This window comes from Lithobates pipiens, unplaced genomic scaffold (assembly GCF_037356315.1).
Source record: "Lithobates pipiens isolate NorthernLeopardFrog02 unplaced genomic scaffold, aLitPip1_a1.2 Scaffold_10, whole genome shotgun sequence".
In the NCBI taxonomy this organism is placed as follows: domain Eukaryota; kingdom Metazoa; phylum Chordata; class Amphibia; order Anura; family Ranidae; genus Lithobates; species Lithobates pipiens.
Genome location: NW_027507686.1, coordinates 174,677 through 198,682, shown reverse-complemented (window position 1 = coordinate 198,682; position 24,006 = coordinate 174,677). Strand labels below are relative to the sequence as shown.

Sequence of the window (24,006 nt, the reverse complement as noted above, 5' to 3'; positions counted from 1 at the left end):
GAGGAGAGAAAGATGCGAGAAAGAGAGGAGAGAAAGAGGTACGAGAAGAGGAGAGAAGAAGAGAGGAGAGGAGAACGAGAGGAGAAGAGAGTGGAGAGGAGAGTAGAGAGAAGGAGAGGAGAGGAGGAGGGAGGAGGGAGAGGAGAGAGGAAAGAGGAGAGGAGAAGGAGAGGAGAGGAGAGGAGAGAAGAGAAGAGAAAGAGGAGAGAAGGGAGAGGGAGAGAGGAGAGGGAGAGGGAGAGGAGAGGAGGAGAGGAGAGGAGAGAAGAAGGAGAGAAGAGAGAAAGAGAGGAGAGAAGAGGAAGAAGAGAAGAGAAGAGGAGAGAAGAGGAAGAAGAGAAGAGGAGAGGGCCAGAGAGTGTGGAGACCAGGGACATAATAAAACATGGGGGGGGGGGGGGGAGGGGGGGTCACACAGGGAAATCGAGGAGTAAGAGAAGGAAGCAATAAAAGTGGCTAATTAGAAGATAATGAGAGGAAGAAGTCTGGGGGGTGTGAAGTTGGGGGGGAGGGAGGTGGTGAAGTCGTGGGGGGGGAGGTGTGAAGTTGGGGGGGGGGTGAAGTCGGTGGGGGAGGGGGGAGGTGTGAAGTCGTGGGGGGGGGGGGGTGTGATGAAGTCGGTGGGGAGGGATGAAGTCGCGTGTCGCAGACGGCCACTAATAGCTCTTTCCTCACTTCATAGGGATCTGCTGGTGACCTCAGATGACCTCCTTCTCCTCCCCCTCCTCCCCCGCTCCCCCCCTCCGCAGTTATTGGAGGAATAGAAGGAGGAACTCGACACACATTAACCCTTCACCCCCTGGAAGGTTCCTCTTCATGACCCGGACAGGTTTTCCGTTACCCGGGAATTGCGCGGTCATACAACGCTCTACACAAATGACATTTCTATTTCTTCCCACAAATAGAACTTTCTTTGGGGGTAATTTATCACCTCTGGCGGTTTTTATTTTTTGCTATAAAACCTCCAATAAAATTGGATTTGGGAATGTATTGGGCTTTCGTGTTCTGTACATCCGGGGTGTGGATTATTATGGAACATTTGATATTCTTCTTACACCGTTTGCTCCTGTGGGGGTGCCGGTCCCACCTCAGGGGGTTCTTCTTTGTGTCTTGGGTAAGAAATACCCCAATCTGTGTCTATTGATTATATGGATTGCTTTGTGTTGTACTGACTATGGGATATATAGTGGGGATCAAACCTTTAGAGACATTATTCTGTGATAGTGTGGGGGAAATCTGACACTAACTGACATCACCAATACAGAGATCAGTCATAATACTATGCACTGTCACTGTACTAATGACACCGGCTGGAAAGGGTTAACATCAGGGTGTGATTAAAGGGGCAAATGTGTGCCTAGCCGAGGTTATGTATGTGTGGATTTTACTAAGAAAGTTGGCTGTTTTTTCCTCCTTGCAGAGCCAGATCACTGATCAGTGCACAGAGCTCTGGGCTGTGATTGGACACAGCTGATAAGTGTGCAGAGGTCTGGGCTGTGATTGGACACAGCTGATCAGTGCACAGAGCTCTGGGCTGTGATTGGACACAGCTGATCAGTGTGCAGAGGTCTGGGCTGTGATTGGACACAGATGATCAGTGTTGCAGAGCTCTGGGCTGTGATTGGACACAGCTGATCAGTGTGCAGAGCTCTGGGCTGTGATTGGACACAGCTGATCAGTGTGCAGAGCTCTGGGCTGTGATTGGACACAGCTGATCAGTGTGCAGAGGTCTGGGCTGTGATTGGACACAGCTGATCAGTGTGCAGAGCTCTGGGCTGTGATTGGACACAGCTGATCAGTGTGCAGAGCTCTGGGCTGTGATTGGACACAGCTGATAAGTGTACAGAGCTCCGGGCTGTGATTGGACACAGCTGATCAGTGTGCAGAGCTCCGGGCTGTGATTGGACACAGCTGATCAGTGTGCAGAGCTCTGGGGCTGTGATTGGACACAGCTGATAAAATCCCGCTGTATCCCATCGCAGGGCAGGTTAGTTGGATAGCGCAGACACTTCCTATTTTCTCACTTGGGAAAATGAAGTTCAGGAGCATACATTACGCTGATCCGTCCCCTCAACCCCCGCCTTGCAATTTCCAGTGTGCCGGGGGGGGGGGGGGGGCTAATAGAACTGCTGGAGTCACAGACTCTCATCAAGAATGCCTGACTACTCACGCCCTTTCCACCCTCTCCTCCATTCATAGAAACCATACTACAGCAAAATCTATGAATGGAAGATCTATGAATGGAAGATCTATGGAGGATCTATGAATGGAGGATCTATGAATGGAAGATCTATGAATGGAAGATCTATGAATGGAAGATCTATGAATGGAGGATCTATGAATGGAAGATCTATGAATGGAGGATCTATGAATGGAAGATCTATGAATGGAGGATCTATAAATGGAAGATCTATGAATGGAGGATCTATGAATGGAGGATCTATGAATGGAAGATCTATGAATGGAAGATCTATGAATGGAAGATCTATGAATGGAAGATCTATGAATGGGGGATCTATGAATGGAGGATCTATGAATGGAGGATCTATGAATGGAGGATCTATGGACAAAGGACAGGTGGATGATGGAAAGGCTTCACCCCCCTCCAGTCATAGATCCCCATATCTCTTGTTCTGGTGACAACATTTTGGATTTCCCTTCCTCGGTCAGTGGCGGTGAGCGCGGGTCTCATGACACGGGCTGAACGTCAACCGGTAACTGCCAAACCGACCATTTTCAGCTGATTTTCAGCCTGTGTGTTCAGCTTCACTCTTCTCAAAGTGAAGAAAAAAAGTTGCCTCCACTTACACTTTACCTTCTTCTTTGCTCCAGATCCCGGACCTCCTCTGAGGGTGCCAAGGAATCCCCCCCAACACAAGGAGCAGACAGAATGTGGGGAGTATTACTCCTCATGGCCCCCAAGTTCTAATGAGCAGGTAGCCCTTGCAGTGTGGGGGAGGGGGACATGGCGAGGGCACATTTCACCAAATTCCTGGAAATTCAGCTTTAAACCAGAAAGAAGATAATGGATTTTATATAAAGCCGATAGCAGGAACCTGGTGCTCTATGGTGTGCTATGAAATGGTTTGGATTGGTTTGGTTTGGTTTGGATTGGAATGGTTTGGATTGGATTGGATCGGTTTGGAATGGTTTGGATTGGAATGGTTTGGATTGGATTGGATCGGTTTGGAATGGTTTGGATTGGATTGGTTTGGTTTGGTTTGGATTGGATTGGTTTGGATTGGAATGGTTTGGATTGGATTGGTTTGGAATGGTTTGGATTGGATTGGATCGGTTTGGAATGGTTTGGTTTGGATTGGAATGGTTTGGATTGGATTGGAATGGTTTGGATTGGAATGGTTTGGATTGGATTGGTTTGGTTTGGATTGGATTGGTTTGGTTTGGTTTGGATTGGATTGGTTTGGTTTGGATTGGATTGGTTTGGTTTGGTTTGGATTGGATTGGAATGGTTTGGATTGGAATGGTTTGGATTGGATTGGTTTGGAATGGTTTGGATTGGATTGGATCGGTTTGGAATGGTTTGGTTTGGTTTAAGTAAAGTGACTTCTAGTCTATCAAGTGGAAAAGTCGCTCTTTAGGGAAGTAAAGGGATGAGATGGAAGGTTTCACTGCTGGAAATGTAGACCAGAGTTTAGCGGAGTCCAGGAATCCACCACCCCTGAAGGGCGGCTCGGTGTTCATATGAAAGGCCGATGTGGTTGGATGTAAATTGTACTGCGTGTGTTTATATCACTTTAAGTCTTTACAGGTGAAAGATTGCATTTCTCTTCACACAAATACCAAGCAGAGCGACTACAATGTGTGTGCAAAGCGCAGGGAATTGTCCCTCTCAATCGATCCGCCTCAGAGAGGATCGGAGGGTCACTGCACTTTGCACCACTTGAATAAATCGATCCCAAGGTGGTGCTTACCTCGCATGCTCTGCGCGGAGGGACCGGCGAACCACGGTAACAGCAGCAGGAAGAGCAGATAGATGAGAGATAACACATTGTAACGAAACAAGGAAGCTGCAGGAGAAGAAAAACAACCGCCATTAATGAAAAGATACAAAAGTCACAACAAAAACAACCTAAAGAATCGATTGTAACAAGTTCAACCCAGAATGTGAGAGGCGAAGATTTCATATTTTATCCCATTCTATGACCCCCACCCATCGGAGAGATTTTCCCGCACTTCCTTTCAGTGTGACCCCCTCTTATCGGAGAGATTTTTCCGCACTTCCTTTCAGTGTGACCCCCTCTTATCGAAAAGAGATTCTCCCGCACTTCCTGTCAGTGCGACCCCCACCCATCGGAGAGATTTTCCCATACTTCCTTTCAGTGTGACCCCCCACATCGGAGAGATTTTCCGGCACGTTGTGTCAGTGTGACCCCCCACCCATCGGAGAGGTTTTCCTGCACGTTGTGTCAGTGTGACCCCCACCCATCTGAGAGATTTTCCGGCACTTCCTTTCAGTGTGACCCCCACCCATCAGAGAGATTTTCCGGCACTTCCTTTCAGTGTGACCCCCCATCCATCAGAGAGGTTTTCCCGCACTTCCTTTCAGAGTGACCCCCCATCCATCAGAGAGGTTTTCCCGCACTTCCTGTCAGTGTGACCCCCACCCATCAGAGAGGTTTTCCTGCACGTTGTGTCAGTGTGACCCCCACCCATCGGAGAGGTTTTCCTGCACGTTATGTCAGTGTGACCCCCACCCATCAGAGAGGTTTTCCTGCACGTTGTGTCAGTGTGACCCCCACCCATCGGAGAGGTTTTTCTGCACGTTGTGTCAGTGTGACCCCCCACCCATCAGAGAGATTTCCTGGCACTTCCTTTCAGTGTGACCCCCACCCATCGGAGAGATTTTCCCACATGTCGTGTCACTCTGACTCCCATAGAAGAAGTAGAGAGTTCAGTTGTGACAGAAGACGAACGGCATGGAGAGCAACACATTGGCAGGAGTCCCCCCTCCCCCCACTGTAAATGTCTCCCTCTTCCTTCCTGTGTCCCCATTAGGGATTCCCATCACTTCCTGCCCTGACAGATGGAAACATCTCCAAAATTGGGACACAGATGGCAATAAAAACCCAACAGAGGTTCCAATCCTTCCATTCTCTATCCATAACAAACACTTTGTGGCCGGGCCCCCCAGACTCTACAACATATCGGCGTTATCGTTTCTTTCTCTCTTCACAAAGCTTTTCCCAAAGAGATGGATCTTTATTTTCAGCTTGGACTGTAAACTGTAATCTCATTGGACGCCCCTTGAAGGCAAAGTTCACCTTTACAGGAAAATCGCTCGTGCAGTCCGGGGCCCCGGGATGTAAATCAAATCTCTGCATCCAGAGTTACCATGGACCTCTTAGCTCTTCTCTGATGAACGCTCTCCTTTCCCGGCCCGGTCAGTTTAGGTGGACGGCCATGTCTTGGTAGGTTTGCAGTTGTGCCCATACTCTTTCCATTTTCCGATGATGGATTGAGCTCCGTGAGATGGTCAAAGCTTGGGAGATTTTATTATAACCCAACCCTGCTTTATACTTCTCCACAACTTTATCCCTGACCTGTCTGGTGTGTTCCTTGGCCTTCATGGTGCTGTTTGTTCACCAAGGTTCTCTAACAAACCTCTGAGGGCTTCACAGAACGCTGTATGTATACTGAGATTAAATTACACACAGGTGGACTCTATTTACTAATTAGGTGACTTCTGAAGGCAATTGGTTCCACTAGATTACAGTTGGGGGTATCAGAGTAAAGGGGGCGCCATAAAAATGCCCCCCCCCCACACACACTTTTCACATATGTATTTGTATCATTTATCATTTTCCTTCCACTTTGTGTTGGTTTATCACATAAAATCCCAATAAAACACATTTATGTTTTTGGTTGTAACATGACAAGATGTGGGGAATTTCGGGGGTATGAATACTTTTTCTCACTTTCGCTCTTCATGACTTGAGTGGGCGACATTCTGACTGTTATGTTTGGAATGCTTTTCATTTTTATAAAATATCCAGAAAAAAACCCTCAAAACAAACACAGGAAAGTGCTACAATTTCATTCATTTCAAACTGCTACAAAAAAAAAAAGGAAAACATTTCCTGCTGCTCCTACCCATAATGCATCAGTCCCCCTAGGAGTATGTGAGTGGAAAGCAGCGGGGGGTCCGCACAATGAGGGGACGAGAAATAATCCGACTGCAAAAAGAGAAAAACAAAACAGAAAATCCCCGGCGAGATCTCCGTGTCATCCTGTCCGGAAACGAGAGAGACACTAGAAAATCATAGTGGTGTGGGGGATGGGACCCGCTTCGGGGAGGGGGGGGGGCACACGTGTGAGGGTGACTGGGGGACGTGCGCAGGGGGATGCAGGCAGGTCAGGGCCCACGGGACGGGGACCGCGTGGGGGGGTGCGGGACGCAGGACGGGGACCGCGTGGGGGGGGAGACGGAACGGGGACCGCGTGGGGGGGAGACGGAACGGGGACCGCGTGGGGGGGAGACGGAACGGGGACCGCGTGGGGGGGGAGACGGAACGGGGACCGCGTGGGGGGGGAGACGGAACGGGGACCGCGTGGGGGGGGAGACGGAACGGGGACCGCGTGGGGGGGGAGACGGAACGGGGACCGCGTGGGGGGGGAGACGGAACGGGGACCGCGTGGGGGGGGAGACGGAACGGGGACCGCGTGGGGGGGGAGACGGAACGGGGACCGCGTGGGGGGGGAGACGGAACGGGGACCGCGTGGGGGGGGGGGGACGGAACGGGGACCGCGTGGGGGGGGAGGGAGACGGAACGGGGACCGCGTGGGGGGGGAGGGAGACGGAACGGGGACCGCGTGGGGGGGGAGACGGAACGGGGACCGCGTGGGGGGGAGACGGAACGGGGACCGCGTGGGGGGGAACGCGAGACGGGGACCACGTGGGGGGGAACGCGAGACGGGGACCACGTGGGGGGAACGAGAGACGGGGACCACGTGGGGGAACGCGAGACGGGGACCACGTGGGGGGGAACGCGAGACGGGGACCACGTGGGGGGGAACGCGAGACGGGGACCACGTGGGGGGGGAACACGAGACGGGGACCGCGTGGGGGGGGAACGCGAGACGGGGACCACGTGGGGGGGGGGAACGCGAGACGGGGACCACGTGGGGGGGGGGGAACGCGAGACGGGGACCACGTGGGGGGGGGACGCGAGACGGGGACCACGTGAGGGGGGAACGCGAGACGGGGACCACGTGGGGGGGAACGCGAGACGGGGACCACGTGGGGGGGGAACGCGAGACGGGGACCACGTGGGGGGGAACGCGAGACGGGGACCACGTGGGGAGGGAGCGCGAGACGGGGACCACGTGGGGGGGGAGCGCGAGACGGGGACCACGTGGGGGGGGAGCGCGAGACGGGGACCACGTGGGGGGGGGAACGCGAGACGGGGACCACGTGGGGGGGGAACGCGAGACGGGGACCACGTGGGGGGGAACGCGAGACGGGGACCACGTGGGGGAACGGGGGAGAACGGGGGAGGGGGGAGAACACGGGAGGGGGACCACGTGGGGGGGGAACGCGGGACGGGGACCACGGGACGGGGACCACGGGACGGGGACCACGTGGGGGGGAACGCGGGACGGGGACCACGTGGGGGGGAACGCGGGACGGGGACCACGTGGGGGGGAACGCGGGACGGGGACCACGTGGGGGGGGGGAACGCGGGACGGGGACCACGTGGGGGGGGAGCGCGGGACGGGGACCACGTGGGGGGGAACGCGGGACGGGGACCACGTGGGGGGGAACGCGGGACGGGGCCCACGTGGGGGGGGGGAACGCGGGACGGGGACCACGTGGGGGGGAACGCGGGACGGGGACCACGTGGGGGGAACGCGGGACGGGGACCACGTGGGGGGAACGCGGGACGGGGACCACGTGGGGGGGGGAACGCGGGACGGGGACCACGTGGGGGGGGGAACGCGGGACGGGGACCACGTGGGGGGGGGGGAACGCGGGACGGGGACCACGTGGGGGGGGGAACGCGGGACGGGGACCACGTGGGGGGGGACACGGGACGGGGACCACGTGGGGGGGACGCGGGACGGGGACCACGTGGGGGGGGGACGCGGGACGGGGACCACGTGGGGGGGACGCGGGACGGGGACCACGTGGGGGGGGACGCGGGACGGGGACCACGTGGGGGGGGACGCGGGACGGGGACCACGTGGGGGGGACGCGGGACGGGGACCACGTGGGGGGGACGCGGGACGGGGACCACGTGGGGGGGGGGACGCGGGACGGGGACCACGTGGGGGGGGGACGCGGGACGGGGACCACGTGGGGGGGGGACGCGGGACGGGGACCACGTGGGGGGGGGACGCGGGACGGGGACCACGTGGGGAGGGAACGTGGGACGGGAGGGAAAGTGGGACGGGAGGGAAAGCGGGACAGGGAGGAAAAGCGGGACGGGGGGAGCGCGGGACGGGGGGAGCGCGGGACGGGGGGGAGCGCGGGACAGGGGGGGAAGGCGGGACAGGGGGGAACGCGGGACAGGGGGGGAACGCGGGACAGGGGGGAACGCGGGACAGGGGGGGAACGCGGGACAGGGGGGGGAACGCGGGACAGGGGGGGAACGTGGGTCGGGGCCCCACGTGCGGTGGGGGAGGGGAGGGGAATGCGGGTCTGGCCCCCACGTCGGGGATGCGAGTCGCTGCCTGCACTGTTCACCTGTTTGTTCCGTGTGCTGCGTGGCGGAGGACGTGTCCCGCTATCAGCGTGATGTTTGCACACTGCTGGGGGGACGGGTGGGATGAAGTCCTGGCGCGGATTCCATCTGCCGTCTACGGATCCCATCACTCGGCACCTCACAATAAGGCAAAACCTGCTGTCAGAATTCAGTGATTCTGTTGATGATCGATCACCGACATCAAAATAAAACCATTACATCGAATGAATTTCCACCAACTCTTGCAGACATTCACATACCAGGGACTGTGCAATCCCCCATTACACAGAACCCCAAGGGACAGCATTGTCCCCCATTACACAGAACCCCAAGGGACAGCATTGTCCCCCATTACACAGAACCCCAAGTGACAGCATTGTCCGCCATTACACAGAACCCCAAGGGACAGCATTGTCCCCCATTACACAGAACCCCAAGGGACAGCATTGTCCCCCATTACACAGAACCCCAAGGGACAGCATTGTCCCCCTTTACACAGAACCCCAAGGGACAGCATTGTCCCCCATTACACAAAACCCCGAGGGACAGCATTGTCCCCCATTACACAGAACCCCAAGGGACGGGGCCTTTTCTCGTATAGAACAGGGTTAGAGATTGTAGGATGTCTGGCACTGAATGGAACCTCATTCTAAGAAAACCCTGAGAAATATGTAATGCAGTCTGTGCGTCCTCACTCCGAGAATCTACTGCCCCTCCCCCCACAGACCCCGCTGTCTTCTATAGGATATGTTGATGTGTCAGACAGAAAGATGGAAAATTCCAATGTCCTGTGTCTAGGAGGGCAGCAGGGGCACAGGGACCCCCAGACACTGATCAGCTGTCACATGGAGGCAGGTACCCCCCTACACACGGCACAGGGAGCCCCAGACATGGATCAGCTGTCATATGGAGGCAGGTACCCCCTATACACGGCACCGGGACCCCCAGACACCGATCAGCTGTCATATGGAAGCAGGTACCCCCCCTATACACAGGACCGGGACCCCCAGACACTGATCAGCTGTCATATGGAGGCAGGTACCCCCCTATACACGGCACAGGGACCCCCAGACACTGATCAGCTGTCATATGGAGGCAGGTACCCCCTATACACGGCACCGGGACCCCCAGACACCGATCAGCTGTCATATGGAAGCAGGTACCCCCCCTATACACAGGACCGGGACCCCCAGACACTGATCAGCTGTCATATGGAGGCAGGTACCCCCCTATACACGGCACAGGGACCCCCAGACACTGATCAGCTGTCATATGGAGGCAGGTACCCCCCTATACACGGCACAGGGACCCCCAGACACTGATCAGCTGTCATATGGAGGCAGGTACCCCCCTACACACGGTAGAGGGACCCCCAGACACTGATCAGCTGTCATATGGAGGCAGGTACCCCCCCTATACACGGCACCGGGACCCCCCAGACACTGATCAGCTGTCATATGGAGGCAGGTACCCCCCAATACACAGCACCGGGACCCCCAGACACTAATCAGCTGTCATATGGAGGCAGGTACCCCCCCTACACACGGTAGAGGGACCCCCAGACACTGATCAGCTGTCATATGGAGGAAGGTACCCCCCCTACACACGACACAGGGACCCCCAGACACGGATCAGCTGTCATATGGTGGCAGGTACCCCCCCACTTCACATTACACTTCAGTAGCAATGATAACCAACAGCAAGAAAGTCACTTCAAATATTGTCCAATCAGATCACTGAGACCTGGGAAGGGGGGGGGGCAGCCCCCGACACACAGCCAGATGAGGACTAAAAGTCCTTTTGAATGGAACTCCAACAATAACCGAACCCAGTGCAAGGAGGACTTTTCTTCCTCGGAGTTCTGCTTTAAGCAGAGTGAATGGTGATTTGCTGCACCTAAAGAAAACCTGTCATTAGAGGAATGGGGAGGCGGCCATTGTGGACCTCCGACCTGCCTGGGTGACCTCCGACCTGCCCCACTGACCTCCGACCTCCTTCCTGCCCGGCTGACCTCCGACCTCCTCCCTGCCCGGCTGACCTCCGACCTCCTCCCTGCCTGACTGACCTCCTCCCTGCCTGCCTGACCTCTGACCTCCTCCCTGCCCGGCTGACCTCTGATTTCCATATCTCCGGAGTCTCTGACCCAAAAAATATAACCAGATCCGGATTCAGAGAGAAGAAAGGAGTCCTTCTACTCGCTTCGGGTCACTCGAAAAGCACTGAAGCCGTCGGATCAACACGACGGCCAGAAAAATCGCATTTTCAAAAGGAGGTCAAAAGCAGCCTCCATATTCCTCTTAAAATGGCACTTTAAATGATAAATTCTTTGTTGGAGGCCGAATGTGTTTTCCACGTTCCCTCGGGATGAGAGCTCAGCGACTTCCAATCAGATAAATGATTTCCAGACTTCTGATTGGCTACAAAAATAAACAATGCCACGTCTTGCTGGACATTTCCTCCTCACTGCAGGACTAATAATGATTTCCAGGGCCGATCTTCATACAAGGAAAGGTTCCAGCCCCGCCCCCTGCAGACACAACACCCCTCCCCCCCAGACATTCTTACATTCCTCTTCATTCATACAACGCACATCGTTCACATCAATCTCCTCCGAGCTACACATACTTCATGTCAGTGCAGATCAATCATCGCCCTGCACCGATCATCGGCCTGCAACGACCATGGCTCTGCAACGATCATCACCCTGCACCGATCATCGCCCTGCACCGATCATCGCCCTGCACCGATCATCGCCCTGCACCGATCAACGCCCTGCACCGATCAACGCCCTGCACCATGTGTCATGGGGGAAATCTTTACGTGGGCCCAGCACTCTGCCTACAGGCCCAGACATCGACACCCATACAGCATTTAGTGTAAAGTACTGGCCCTGAATGGCCACCTGCCTCCTAGGAACCTATAATTCTCCGGGGCAAGAGCCTCCTGCATCCTAGCAACCAAAGATGCTGGGCGGAATGGGTTGCCTCTTTCTTAGCAAGCAAGAACACCAGGCAGCATGGGCTGTGTCCTAGCAACAAAAGATGTTAGGTGGCATTTGCCACCTGCTTCCTAGCAAACAATAATGATAGGTGGGATAGGCGGCCTGCATCCTAGCAACCAAGGATGCTACGCCGCATAGGCCGCCTGCATCCTAGCAACCAAGGATGCTACGCCACATAGGCCACCTGCATCTTAGCAACTAAGGATGCCAGGCAGTATGGGCTGTGTCCTAGCAACCAAAGATGTTAGGTGGTATTTGACACCTTCTTCCTAGAAAACAAGAATGATATGTGGCATAGGCTGTATGAGTTCTAGCAACCAAAGATGCTAGGCTGCATGGCCGCTTGCCTCTTAGCAACCAAGGAAACTAGTTAACAGGGTCTTGCTATCAGCGAGTTTCTATATAATGTCCTGAGCCGGCGAGTCCTTCAGTGATGGAGGACTTGTGGGTCTCCTTTATCAGGGATTAGAATTTTTTTCCCTCAGCGATCAGATTGGAAAAATCGGCGTCTGAAGTGCGAGGAAAAGCCTCGGTGAACAGACCACGAGTTTTACTTTAGCCATTGAGTCACAGTTCTTATGTCCAACATGAGCCGCGTATAGATAAGGAAGTGCGGTCCCCCCAACCCCCGGCCTTGTATAGCGAGGGCTGATAATGTCAGAGTCTGCGGAAAGAGTCCATCCAGGTATCATCTTCAGAGGCATGAAAAAGCAGTGCATGCTCCGCAAACGCGTTGCCTAACCTCCCATCGTGTCCTGGAAGTGACGTCATATCTGGTTACCGGTGCGTCCCAGGAAGTGTCGGCATCCACCGGCGCGGCCCGTGCCACAGATGGACCCTTTCCAGACGTTCTCGTGCTCAATGCCTTCTGACATTTTCCTTTCCTGAGAACCTTCATTTATACGTGCATTAAAACTCACTACACTTAGATGGGCGCCTGAGCTTCTCTTCTCCCGCACCTTGCTCTTCTCCAATTATCCCACCCCACAATGCTGTCCAGTTTATCTCCAGTGGCTCACAGGCCAGAGAATGAAAATAGAGCGGAGGGGGAGAAAATAGAGCGGAGGGGGAGAAGGAGGAGGAGAAGAGAGCGGAGGAGGGGGAGAAGAGAGCGGAGGAGGAGGAGAAGGAGGGGGAGGAGAAAGCGGGAGAAGGAGGTGGGAGAGAAGAGAGAGAAGAGAGCAGGAGGAGGAGAAGGTGGGGGAGAAGAGAGCAGGAGGAGGAGGAGGAGAAGGTGGGGAAGAAGAGAGAGGAGGAGGAGAAGGTGGGGGAGAAGAGAGCGGAGGAGGGGGAGAAGAGAGCAGAGGAGGGGGAGAAGAGAGCAGAGGAGGGGGAGAAGAGAGCAGAGGAGGGGGAGAAGAGAGCAGAGGAGGAGGAGGAGAAGGTGGGGGAGAAGAGAGCGGAGGAGGAGAAGGTGGGGGAGAAGAGAGCGGAGGAGGAGAAGGTGGGGGAGAAGAGAGCGGAGGAGGAGAAGGTGGGGGAGAAGAGAGCGGAGGAGGAGAAGGTGGGGGAGAAGAGAGCGGAGGAGGAGAAGGTGGGGGAGAAGAGAGCGGAGGAGGAGGAGAAGGTGGGGGAGAAGAGAGCGGAGGAGGAGGAGAAGGTGGGGGAGAAGAGAGCGGAGGAGGAGGAGGAGGAGGGGGAGAAGAGAGCGGAGGAGGAGGAGGAGGAGAAGGCGGGGGAGAAGAGAGCGGAGGAGGAGGAGAAGGCGGGGGAGAAGAGAGCGGAGGAGTAGGAGAAGGCGGGGGAGAAGAGAGCGGAGGAGTAGGAGAAGGCGGGGGAGAAGAGAGCGGAGGAGTAGAAGGCGGAGGAGGAGAAGGCGGGGGAGAAGAGAGCGGAGGAGGAGAAGGCGGGGGAGAAGAGAGCGGAGGAGGAGAAGGCGGGGGAGAAGAGAGCGGAGGAGGAGAAGGCGGAGGAGGAGAAGGCGGGGGAGAAGAGAGCGGAGGAGGAGAAGGCGGGGGAGAAGAGAGCGGAGGAGGAGAAGGCAGGGGAGAAGAGAGCGGAGGAGGAGAAGGCGGGGGAGAAGAGAGCGGAGGAGTAGAAGGCGGAGGAGGAGAAGGCGGGGGAGAAGAGAGCGGAGGAGGAGAAGGCGGGGGAGAAGAGAGCGGAGGAGGAGAAGGCGGGGGAGAAGAGAGCGGAGGGGGAGAAGGCGGGGGAGAAGAGAGCGGAGGGGGAGAAGGCGGGGGAGAAGAGAGCGGAGGGGGAGAAGAGAGCGGAGGGGGAGAAGGCGGGGGAGAAGAGAGCGGAGGGGGAGAAGAGAGCGGAGGAGGAGGAGAAGGTGGGGGGGAAGAGAAGAGAGCGGAGGAGGAGAAGGTGGGGGAGAAGAGAGCGGAGGGGGAGAAGAGAGCAGAGGGGGAGAAGAGAGCAGAGGGGGAGAAGAGAGCAGAGGGGGAGAAGAGAGCGGAGGGGGAGAAGAGAGCAGAGGGGGAGAAGAGAAGAGAGCGGAGGGGGAGAAGAGAAGAGAGCGGAGGGGGAGAAGAGAAGAGAGCGGAGGGGGAGAAGAGAAGAGAGCGGAGGAGGAGAAGAGAAGAGAGCGGAGGAGGAGAAGTTGGGGGGAGGAGGAGAAGGTGGAGAAGAGCCGCCGCAGCTCTTCCTCCATGCGGTAACCCCCCTACCCCCATCACTGCTTTCTATATGACCACTTTCACTATCAGCCATTCTCTTCCTTCCGCTTTCATCATCCTCCAACATCAGAGAGAAGCCCTATCCTCATCTCCGCTCATCTCTCCATCTCTATTCTGTGGTTTAATTTCTACCTACACAGCCCGTCATCAGCCGCCCTCCCCCTCCCCCCTTATCAGGGGATTGGTCACAATGTGTGGAACGGTTCCTGGTTACATTGTTAATGTTTCCTTCTTTGTCATCAGTCTGCAGAAATAACACCACATTGTGTGCTGCCCGAGTTCAGAGACCCCGCAATGTACCCCGGGCCCCGCTACAACCCCCGCAATGTACCCCAGGTCCCGCTACAACCCCCACAATGTACCCCAAGTCCCCCGCAATGTACCCTGGCCCCGCTACAACCCCCGCAATGTACCCCGGGCCCCTCTACAACCGCTGCAATGTACCCCAGGACCCGCTACAACCCCTGCAATGTACCCTGGGTCCCCAGCAATGTACCCCAGGTCACCCGCAATGTACCTTGGCCCCGCTACAACCCGCACAATGTACCCTGGGTCCCCAGCAATGTACCTCGGGCCCCTCTGCAACCCCTGCAATGTACCCTGGGTCCCAAGCAATGTACTCCGGGCCCCTCTACAACCCCTGCAATGTACCCGGGACCCGCTACAACACACGCAATGTACCCCGGTCCCCGCTACAACCCCCGCAATGTACCCCAGGCCCCGCTACAACACCCGCAATGTACCCCAGGTCCCCCGCAATGTACCCTGGCCACGCTACAACCCCCGCAATGTACCCCATGCCCCTGTACAACCCCCGCAATGTACCCTGGGTCCCCAGCAATGTACCCTGGACCCCTCGACAACCCTTGCAATGTACCCCGGGACCCGCTACAACCCCCGCAATGTACCCCGGGACCCGCTAGAACCCCCGCAATGTACCCCGAGTCCCGCTACAACCCCCGCAATGTACCCCGGGCAACCCGCAATGTACCCTGGGCCCCACTACTGACGGTGCAATGTACTCCGGGTCTCGGTTACCGAGAGGAAAATACAAATCACACCCCACCTTCTCCAGCAACACCCCAAATAATACCGAGAGGAAAATACAATCAGGAACCAGAAGAAATCTTCACATCAGTAGAAGGATTGCTGAAGAGGTGGTCTGTCTGTCCCCATGGAGTCGCTCCCCCTATTGGCCGGCATACAATGCAGAGGAGGGAGCAAACCTCTGAAGATGGCGGCTGAGTTCCAATGAATAAAATGTGATTGTTGTAACCCGACCCGAGTCACGGTCACTTGTTCTGGCCAGCTTGGCACGCACATGAAAGGCGGCGAAATCCATGAATAAGAAATATGAAATGAAGGACTTTATACTCGGAATACTCTCATCACACGGGACGGCAGACTTTGGAGCACAAATCAGGTGATTGTCATCTGCAGATCCTTCATTTCTCTCAGGAAAGGTTTCCAATGGGGGATGGGAGTTCATGCACGGCCCGGCATGGAAGGGCACATATCCCGTCCTGTACTGAAGTCTCACATTGCACATTCATTGCGGTTGATTTACTAAAGGCCAATAGGCTGTTCACTTTGTAAGGGAATTCCCCCCACAGCAGAGTGGCGCTCTGCGGACTTTCATTATCCAATCATATGCAAGCAAAATGCGGCTTCTCATTTTCCCTGCACTTGATTGGGTAAAATTCCAGCGCATTCACTAAGCTCTGGGGAAAGTTCCCTTACATAGTGAACAACCCATTAGCCTTTAGTAAATGATTCCCAATGTCTGGTCAGCAGGTGGCAGAGGAAGTCGCTAAGAAGAAACAGGGAACAGCAATGTCACCCGGCCAAAGTACATGAGGAGGATTGGAAGCCCTCGGGCAGGTGAAGCCTTCATTGACATTCTTGTATCCATCTTTGTGTATGGGTGTCAGTCTGGAGGTCACATCGATTCACCCGTCAGACGGAGGAGCGACTCTCCGGCCATTGTGGCCTCCTCACAACTCAGCGAAGGCCAAAGGCAACGTTCACCTTCAGGAATGCCGGAGACAAAAGCTCAGAGATGTCGGAGTGTTCAGACCTTTGTTCTTAATTGGTGGAACATGACGGGTTCCAGAAGCCATCACCATCTAAATTACTCCTAGATGGGAGTCGGTACCAAGAGATGACAAGTCACACGCCGCACTCAACACGTATAGAGAACATGGAACCTCCTCGGAGAGTTGACACCTTCTAGATTATAAGCTCTCAGGATCAGGGTCCTCTGATTCTTCCTGTATTGTATGTAAATGTATTGTCTGCTTTCATGTTGTAAAACGCTGAGCAAATTATTGGCACTACATAAATCATGAATAATAATAATAATAATAATAATAATACAGCTAGAGATCGATTGAAGATCCACCAGCCAGTAGACGTGGTCTGCGATCCCCGAGGACTGGCACATACAAGGGACATTCCCTCCCAATAAAAGCTCATGAACTCATCTAGTACAACGGAAAATCCAGACACACGGAGAAAGCATCTGCCTTTGTTCCTTCCATAATACAAACATTCCGTATAGAATCGCAGATCGCGGATCGCGGGGCCGGGGAATCCGTTGGGTCAGATTGTCTCCACTTGTTCGATTTTCCTTGAGAAACTCATTGAAGGCAGAAAACAGAAACCTCTACAACAGGAATCCAGATCAGAGTCCACTGGAGAATGTCCATCCCTCCCCTCACCCATACTATAATTATAGGTGGCTTTAAGGTCCAACTCCAGCCAATTCTATACAATTGTCTATTTGACATCAGTCCTAGTAGGCCAGCAATTGTTTTCTGATTTACCCCAATACTTAACTCTTTTATAATTCTACATTTACTGTACACATCTGAGCAGAATATTCTACATATCTTTCATCTGAAGATTCTTTGCTCACATGGAGGCAGCTCTGGAATAGAACATTGGGCTGCAGAGCTAACAGTCTAACAGAGGTCATCTACCCTCCTTGTGGAGCTCCAAGGAGGGGTCATTACTACAGATATGGTTATCTGGCTCAGTGTGTCCCAGGCCATGACAGCGGCCCCCACAATTAACATTTTTGTATAGGAGTTTGACATCAGGAAGGGGTAAACGAGGGGAGAGAAAGAATAAAATAAAGAGTGGTGCAGAAGGGGAGGTAGAGGTGAGCGAAGCTGGTGGAGGCCACACAAAAACATGGGAGGGTGCCACATTAGTCAAGAACGGCAGTTTCTGGTTGTAGCCTATACAGTGTATTGCGGATGCTGTGACTCGGGGGTCCTCCAGCAGTGTGGGGTAGAGCGGCTCTCTCGGAGTGTTGGCTGAGAACAAACAAGGCTTTCTATTGTCTTGCACTCTACAGATAGAAAAGTATGGGTGTGGAATGGTTTGGTTTTGGATACGCGGCTCTAAATCGCCAATGGAGGAGTTACCTGTAAAAGCAGGTAATGTTCCATCTCCCACTGCTGGTCTGATCTTTGGAGGTCTAGCTGGTCTGGGAGCCTATCAGATGTCTCACGATTAAAAAAATATTTTACTTTCACTGATTGCATCAGGATCATTAGCTGGAGTTATGGGTTACAGATTTACAGCTCTGGAAAACTCATGCCAGCTGGAATTATTGCTGGTGCCAGCTTGTTAATGCTGGGAATACTGAAGAAACCTTATCAACCCCTTGATAGAAACAGCCTAAGCACATCGGGAGTACAGCCGCAGGGAGGTTCGGGAGTACAGCTGCAGGGAGATTCGAGAGTACAGCCACAGGGAGATTCGAGAGTATAGCTGCAGGGAGATTCGAGAGTACAGCCGCAGGGAGATTCGAGAGTATAGCTGCAGGGAGATTCGAGAGTACAGCCGCAGGGAGATTCGAGAGTATAGCCGCAGGGAGGTTCGGGAGTACAGCCGCAGGGAGATTCGAGAGTATAGCCGCAGGTAGGTTCGGGAGTACAGCCGCAGGGAGGTTTGGGAGTACAGCCGCAGGGAGATTCGAGAGTACAGCCGCAGGGAGATTCGAGAGTACAGCCGCAGGGAGATTCGAGAGTATAGCTGCAGGGAGATTCGAGAGTACAGCCGCAGGGAGATTCGAGAGTATAGCTGCAGGGAGATTCGAGAGTACAGCCGCAGGGAGATTCGAGAGTACAGCCGCAGGGAGATTCGAGAGTATAGCCGCAGGGAGGTTCGGGAGTACAGCCGCAGGGAGGTTTGGGAGTACAGCAGCAGAGTTCTTTTCCAGTCTGGACCCCATGAGATGAAGTCCGGATATTGATCCAAAAAAGTTGCAATTTTTGTTTTACAAATATCTTTGAGTTTTGAGGTAATAAACTGTGAATATCAGCATAAGAAACAGAAGATTGAAGAGAGGGAACAGAAGCATAAAGGAGTCCTGTGAGCCCCGACCATAGGGCAATATCCATATGAACTGATGTATGCAAGAATAGTGAAAGGAGGGAGTTGGCCAAATTCGAATGACCTTTGTAGGTTAAAAATACGGCATGGTTATCGGCGAGTATGGGGGTGAGATTCTCATGTATGGTGGTCTCCATGAGCCTCTGTTTACTTTACATCCTCAGCAAAGTTGACGGATGGTTGCCTCCATGCTTTGTCTAACATTTGCTGATCCGTCAAGAACATGAACACCAAAGATGCAATTTATGAGACCGGAAAATGTGGAGAAGAGCGTCTTCATCTTGAGCTCTAGCAGAAGGAAGTAATTTCTGGGAATATCTTGCAGAGCCTTACAGGGACCCTCCACCACTCGTTTAATCATTTATAATCAAATTCCTGAATTCTACTTGTGATGGAAGATTTGTGTGCAAAGTGAAGAAAAGAATTCCTTTGCTGCTCCATGAAGGTCGGGTTGAGAACTTTCTCCCATTTGCATTGATAGGTAGAGGAGTTGTCCTCAGAGGGGCTGTCCGGCTAGCAAAGGTTCGTGCCTTCAAGGAGAAGGGTCATGGCAAATCATTTCAAACGGCGGCGTGGCCGAGGAATACCTTTTAGTTTTGGAGGTCTAGGCACTTTGCCCATCCACCTTTTATGCCTTTGATTACTTTGGATGTCCCACAAAGTCTTGTTCCCCCTGTATATCCAAAACAGGACATAGTGGTGCCCCTTCATTGGCACAAACTTAGAATTCAAATGTAAAAACATTTCTTCTACTAAGGGAGCAGCGTCCTCCTAGGACCAGAAGATACCACACCAGCACCATCACCGGGTGAAGGAAAGAGGACTGAAGACAAGGAGGAAAGAACGACAACAATGGAACAAGTGGAGACTACAATATATTAGGTGATTTTATGGTTCGGCTTATACATATCTACACACACATACATTATATATATACATATCTACACACACATACATTATATATATATATATATATATATATATATATATACACACACACACACATACATTATATATATACACACACACACACACACACACACACATACATACACACAGTATATATACATATATATTAAAAAAAGGGGGTGACTGCCATGAACATCCCCCCCAATGCAGGCAGTGCTCCTCACAGTGCGGGGCGGGTGAGAAGGATGCGATGTTCCTGGTAGTGCTCCAGTCACTACCATGGTGAATCATTTCTCTCCTTTGTGCCTTTATCTCCCTCGGCTTCCTGAAGTGACAATTTTATCTCACACACACGCAGACTTCACACAAGACTCGCCATTTTCTGGAGCCTTCCTTTGATAATCCGCTGATAAGCTCTAATAGAGGGCAAACACAGACAGCTGCTGCGGATGTTCGGCTTCTCTGTGATAATCGCCTCCAAATTGTGAAGGACGAGGATCGAATTGGGGAGTTTTCTGAAGATTCCCCGCGGCGTGGTGAGCCTGTGGGTGGCACCGGATATGGGATGGGGCAGAATTCCCAGCATGCTTTGCAAACAAGGCCACAGTTTACTTTATTGTGCCCACAAACCATTGTGAACGCGACTCTTCAGATTTCTCTGTATGAAGTGCAAGTAAATTCCCAGAATTGGTTGGGGCTGAAGATTCCATGAGAAATAATAATGGGGGCGTCTTGTTGGGTGGAGTTTTACATTATTCCAGTCCTGATTGGCAGTCAGGTTTTTGGCACAGAGGACCAGTGAAGTGTTCCATCAAAATCTCCTCCTGTCAAAAGGTCTTCCCACACAAAGCTCTAGGGAGGCAAGAGAAGAGAAAAGGATGGCCTGCAGCACTAGGGAGACAGGAGAATAGGATGGCCTGCAGCACTAGGGAGGCAGGAGAATAGGATGGCCTGCAGCACTAGGGAGGCAGGAGAATAGGATGGCCTGCAGCACTAGGGAGGCAGGAGAATAGGATGGCCTGCAGCACTAGGGAGACAGGAGAAGAGGATGGCCTGCAGCACTAGGGAGGCAGGAGAAGAGAAAAGGATGGCCTGCAGCACTAGGGAGACAGGAGAATAGGATGGCCTGCAGCACTAGGGAGGCAGGAGAATAGGATGGCCTGCAGCACTAGGGAGACAGGAGAATAGGATGGCCTGCAGCGCTAGGGAGACAGGAGAATAGGATGGCCTGCAGCACTAGGGAGGCAGGAGAATAGGATGGCCTGCAGCACTAGGGAGACAGGAGAATAGGATGGCCTGCAGCACTAGGGAGACAGGAGAAGAGGATGGCCTGCAGCACTAGGGAGACAGGAGAATAGGATGGCCTGCAGCACTAGGGAGACAGGAGAATAGGATGGCCTGCAGCACTAGGGAGACAGGAGAATAGGATGGCCTGCAGCACTAGGGAGGCAGGAGAATAGGATGGCCTGCAGCACTAGGGAGACAGGAGAATAGGATGGCCTGCAGCACTAGGGAGGCAGGAGAATAGGATGGCCTGCAGCGCTAGGGAGGCAGGAAAATAGGATGGCCTGCAGCACTAGGGAGACAGGAGAATAGGATGGCCTGCAGCGCTAGGGAGACAGGAGAAAAGGATGGCCTGCAGCACTAGGGAGGCAGGAGAATAGGATGGCCTGCAGCACTAGGGAGACAGGAGAAGAGGATGGCCTGCAGCACTAGGGAGACAGGAGAAGAGGATGGCCTGCAGCACTAGGGAGACAGGAGAAGAGGATGGCCTGCAGCACTAGGGAGACAGGAGAAGAGGATGGCCTGCAGCACTAGGGAGACAGGAGAAGAGGATGGCCTGCAGCACTCGGGAGACAGGAGAAGAGGATGGCCTGCAGCACTCGGGAGACAGGAGAAGAGGATGGCCTGCAGCACTAGGGAGACAGAATAGGATGGCCTGCAGCACTAGGGAGACAGGAGAAGAGGATGGCCTGCAGCACTAGGGAGGCAGGAGAATAGGATGGCCTGCAGCACTAGGGAGACAGGAGAAGAGGATGGCCTGCAGCACTAGGGAGGCAGGAGAATAGGATGGCCTGCAGCACTAGGGAGACAGGAGAATAGGATGGCCTGCAGCACTAGGGAGACAGGAGAAGAGGATGGCCTGCAGCACTAGGGAGACAGGAGAATAGGATGGCCTGCAGCACTAGGGAGACAGGAGAATAGGATGGCCTGCAGCACTAGGGAGACAGGAGAAGAGGATGGCCTGCAGCACTAGGGAGGCAGGAGAATAGGATGGCCTGCAGCGCTAGGGAGACAGGAGAAGAGGATGGCCTGCAGCGCTAGGGAGGCAGGAGAATAGGATGGCCTGCAGCACTAGGGAGACAGGAGAAGAGGATGGCCTGCAGCACTAGGGAGACAGGAGAAGAGGATGGCCTGCAGCACTCGGGAGACAGGAGAAGAGGATGGCCTGCAGCACTAGGGAGACAGGAGAAGAGGATGGCCTGCAGCACTAGGGAGACAGGAGAATAGGATGGCCTGCAGCACTAGGGAGACAGGAGAATAGGATGGCCTGCAGCACTAGGGAGACAGGAGAATAGGATGGCCTGCAACGCTAGGGAGACAGGAGAATAGGATGGCCTGCAGCACTAGGGAGGCAGAAGAATAGGATGGCCTGCAGCACTAGGGAGGCAGGAGAAGAGGATGGCCTGCAGCGCTAGGGAGACAGGAGAAGAGGATGGCCTGCAGCGCTAGGAAGGCAGAAGAGGATGGCCTGCAGCACTAGGGAGGCAGGAGAAGAGAAGAGGGTGGCCTACAACACTAGGGAGGCAGGAGAAGCAGAGGACGGCCTGCAGTGCTAGGGAGGCAGGAGAAGAAGGTGGGAGGCAGGAGAAGAGGAGAGGGTGGGAGGCAGGAGAAGAGGAGAGGGTGGGAGGCAGGAGAAGAGGAGAGGGTGGGAGGCAGGAGAAGAGGAGAGGGTGGGAGGCAGGAGAAGAGGAGAGGGTGGGAGGCAGGAGAAGAGGAGAGGGTGGGAGGCAGGAGAAGAGAAGAGGGTGGGAGGCCGGAGAAGAGAAGAGGGTGGGAGGCCGGAGAAGAGAAGAGGGTGGGAGGCCGGAGAAGAGAAGAGGGTAGGAGGCAGGAGAAGAGAAGAGGGTGGCCTGCAGTACTAGGGAGATAGGAGAAGAGGAGAGGGTGGGAGGCAGGAGAAGAGGAGAGGGTGGGAGGCAGGAGAAGAGGATGGCCTGCAGCACTACACAAGGACTAGGACACGACTTCTGCCATTATGGAATGGTGGAATATTCACAGACTTTATTTCAGGTCATATAATGATCTTCGCACGTCTCCTTCACAGCCTTCCATAGAGATGTGAGAATCCGGAGGAAAACGATGAATTTGGTTCCTATAATATAACGGAAGCCTCCCAGATTCCTCAGGCTGCGCCGCCGGCAGGACGGTGTGAAATGGACGGTGGGGGACGAGATTCTCTGTCAGGTTATGGAATGCGGAACGTTTGTCGGCAGATTCTATCATCTCAACATTTGTTTTGGTGATAAAAGAGAGAAACTTCCTGCAAATTTTTATTGTGTAACAAACTGAATCATTTTCACTTTGCACAACACGTCTACCGACCACATGTGTCCAACTGACCCCCATGGAAGACCGTATACTGGGGGAGGGTCTCCCTTCCAATTGTATATCGGTTTAGTAAAAAGGAGTCCCCCTGCCTGTACCCCGGTTTTACCTTCAACCATTATCTGGCTGGTAATACTTCCGGTCTTCGGGGGTCTTCACTTTGGATGGAGGCGCAACAGACACACCTTTGGACAGCAGCAATATCCACCATGGGGGGGATTTTTTTTTTGAAAATTTTTTTTTATTGAAATAATTTTGACATTTTTCAAACAACCTGCTACTTCTATGTATGTGGAAAGGATGGGACTACCTCCCAAACTGGTTTTCTAAGTGGTTAGATCTCAGATCTGAGTGCTGTCATGTGGGGGAAGGGAAGAGTCCTTAGTCTTGTGTAATCTCTGATCAGACCAAACCTGTCATTGACCAGACAGAACCCGTCACCACCAGACATTGACGAACCCGTCACCACCAGACATTGACGAACCCGTCACCACCAGTCATTCACCAGACAGAACCCGTCACCACCAGTCATTGACGAACCCGTCACCACCAGTCATTCACCAGACAGAACCCGTCACCACCAGTCATTCACCAGACAGAACCCGTCACCACCAGTCATTGACGAACCCGTCACCACCAGTCATTCACCAGACAGAACCCGTCACCACCAGTCATTCACCAGACAGAACCTGTCACCACCAGTCATTCACCAGACAGAACCCGTCACCACCAGTCATTGACGAACCCGTCACCACCA

At 54.1% G+C, this 24,006-nt stretch overlaps 1 protein-coding gene across 3 annotated transcripts in view; it reads right to left on the bottom strand.

Annotated features, from left to right (window-relative positions):
• Window positions 1-24,006, bottom strand: part of PIEZO1 (piezo type mechanosensitive ion channel component 1 (Er blood group)) — a 204,499-nt gene that overhangs the window by 135,228 nt on the left and 45,265 nt on the right. For all 3 annotated transcript variants that reach the window (XM_077450380.1, XM_077450398.1, XM_077450390.1), the window contains one exon: window positions 3,933-4,028. In XM_077450380.1, coding sequence (XP_077306506.1) covers window positions 3,933-4,028 — 96 coding nt within the window. The remainder of the gene's footprint in view (window positions 1-3,932; window positions 4,029-24,006) is intronic.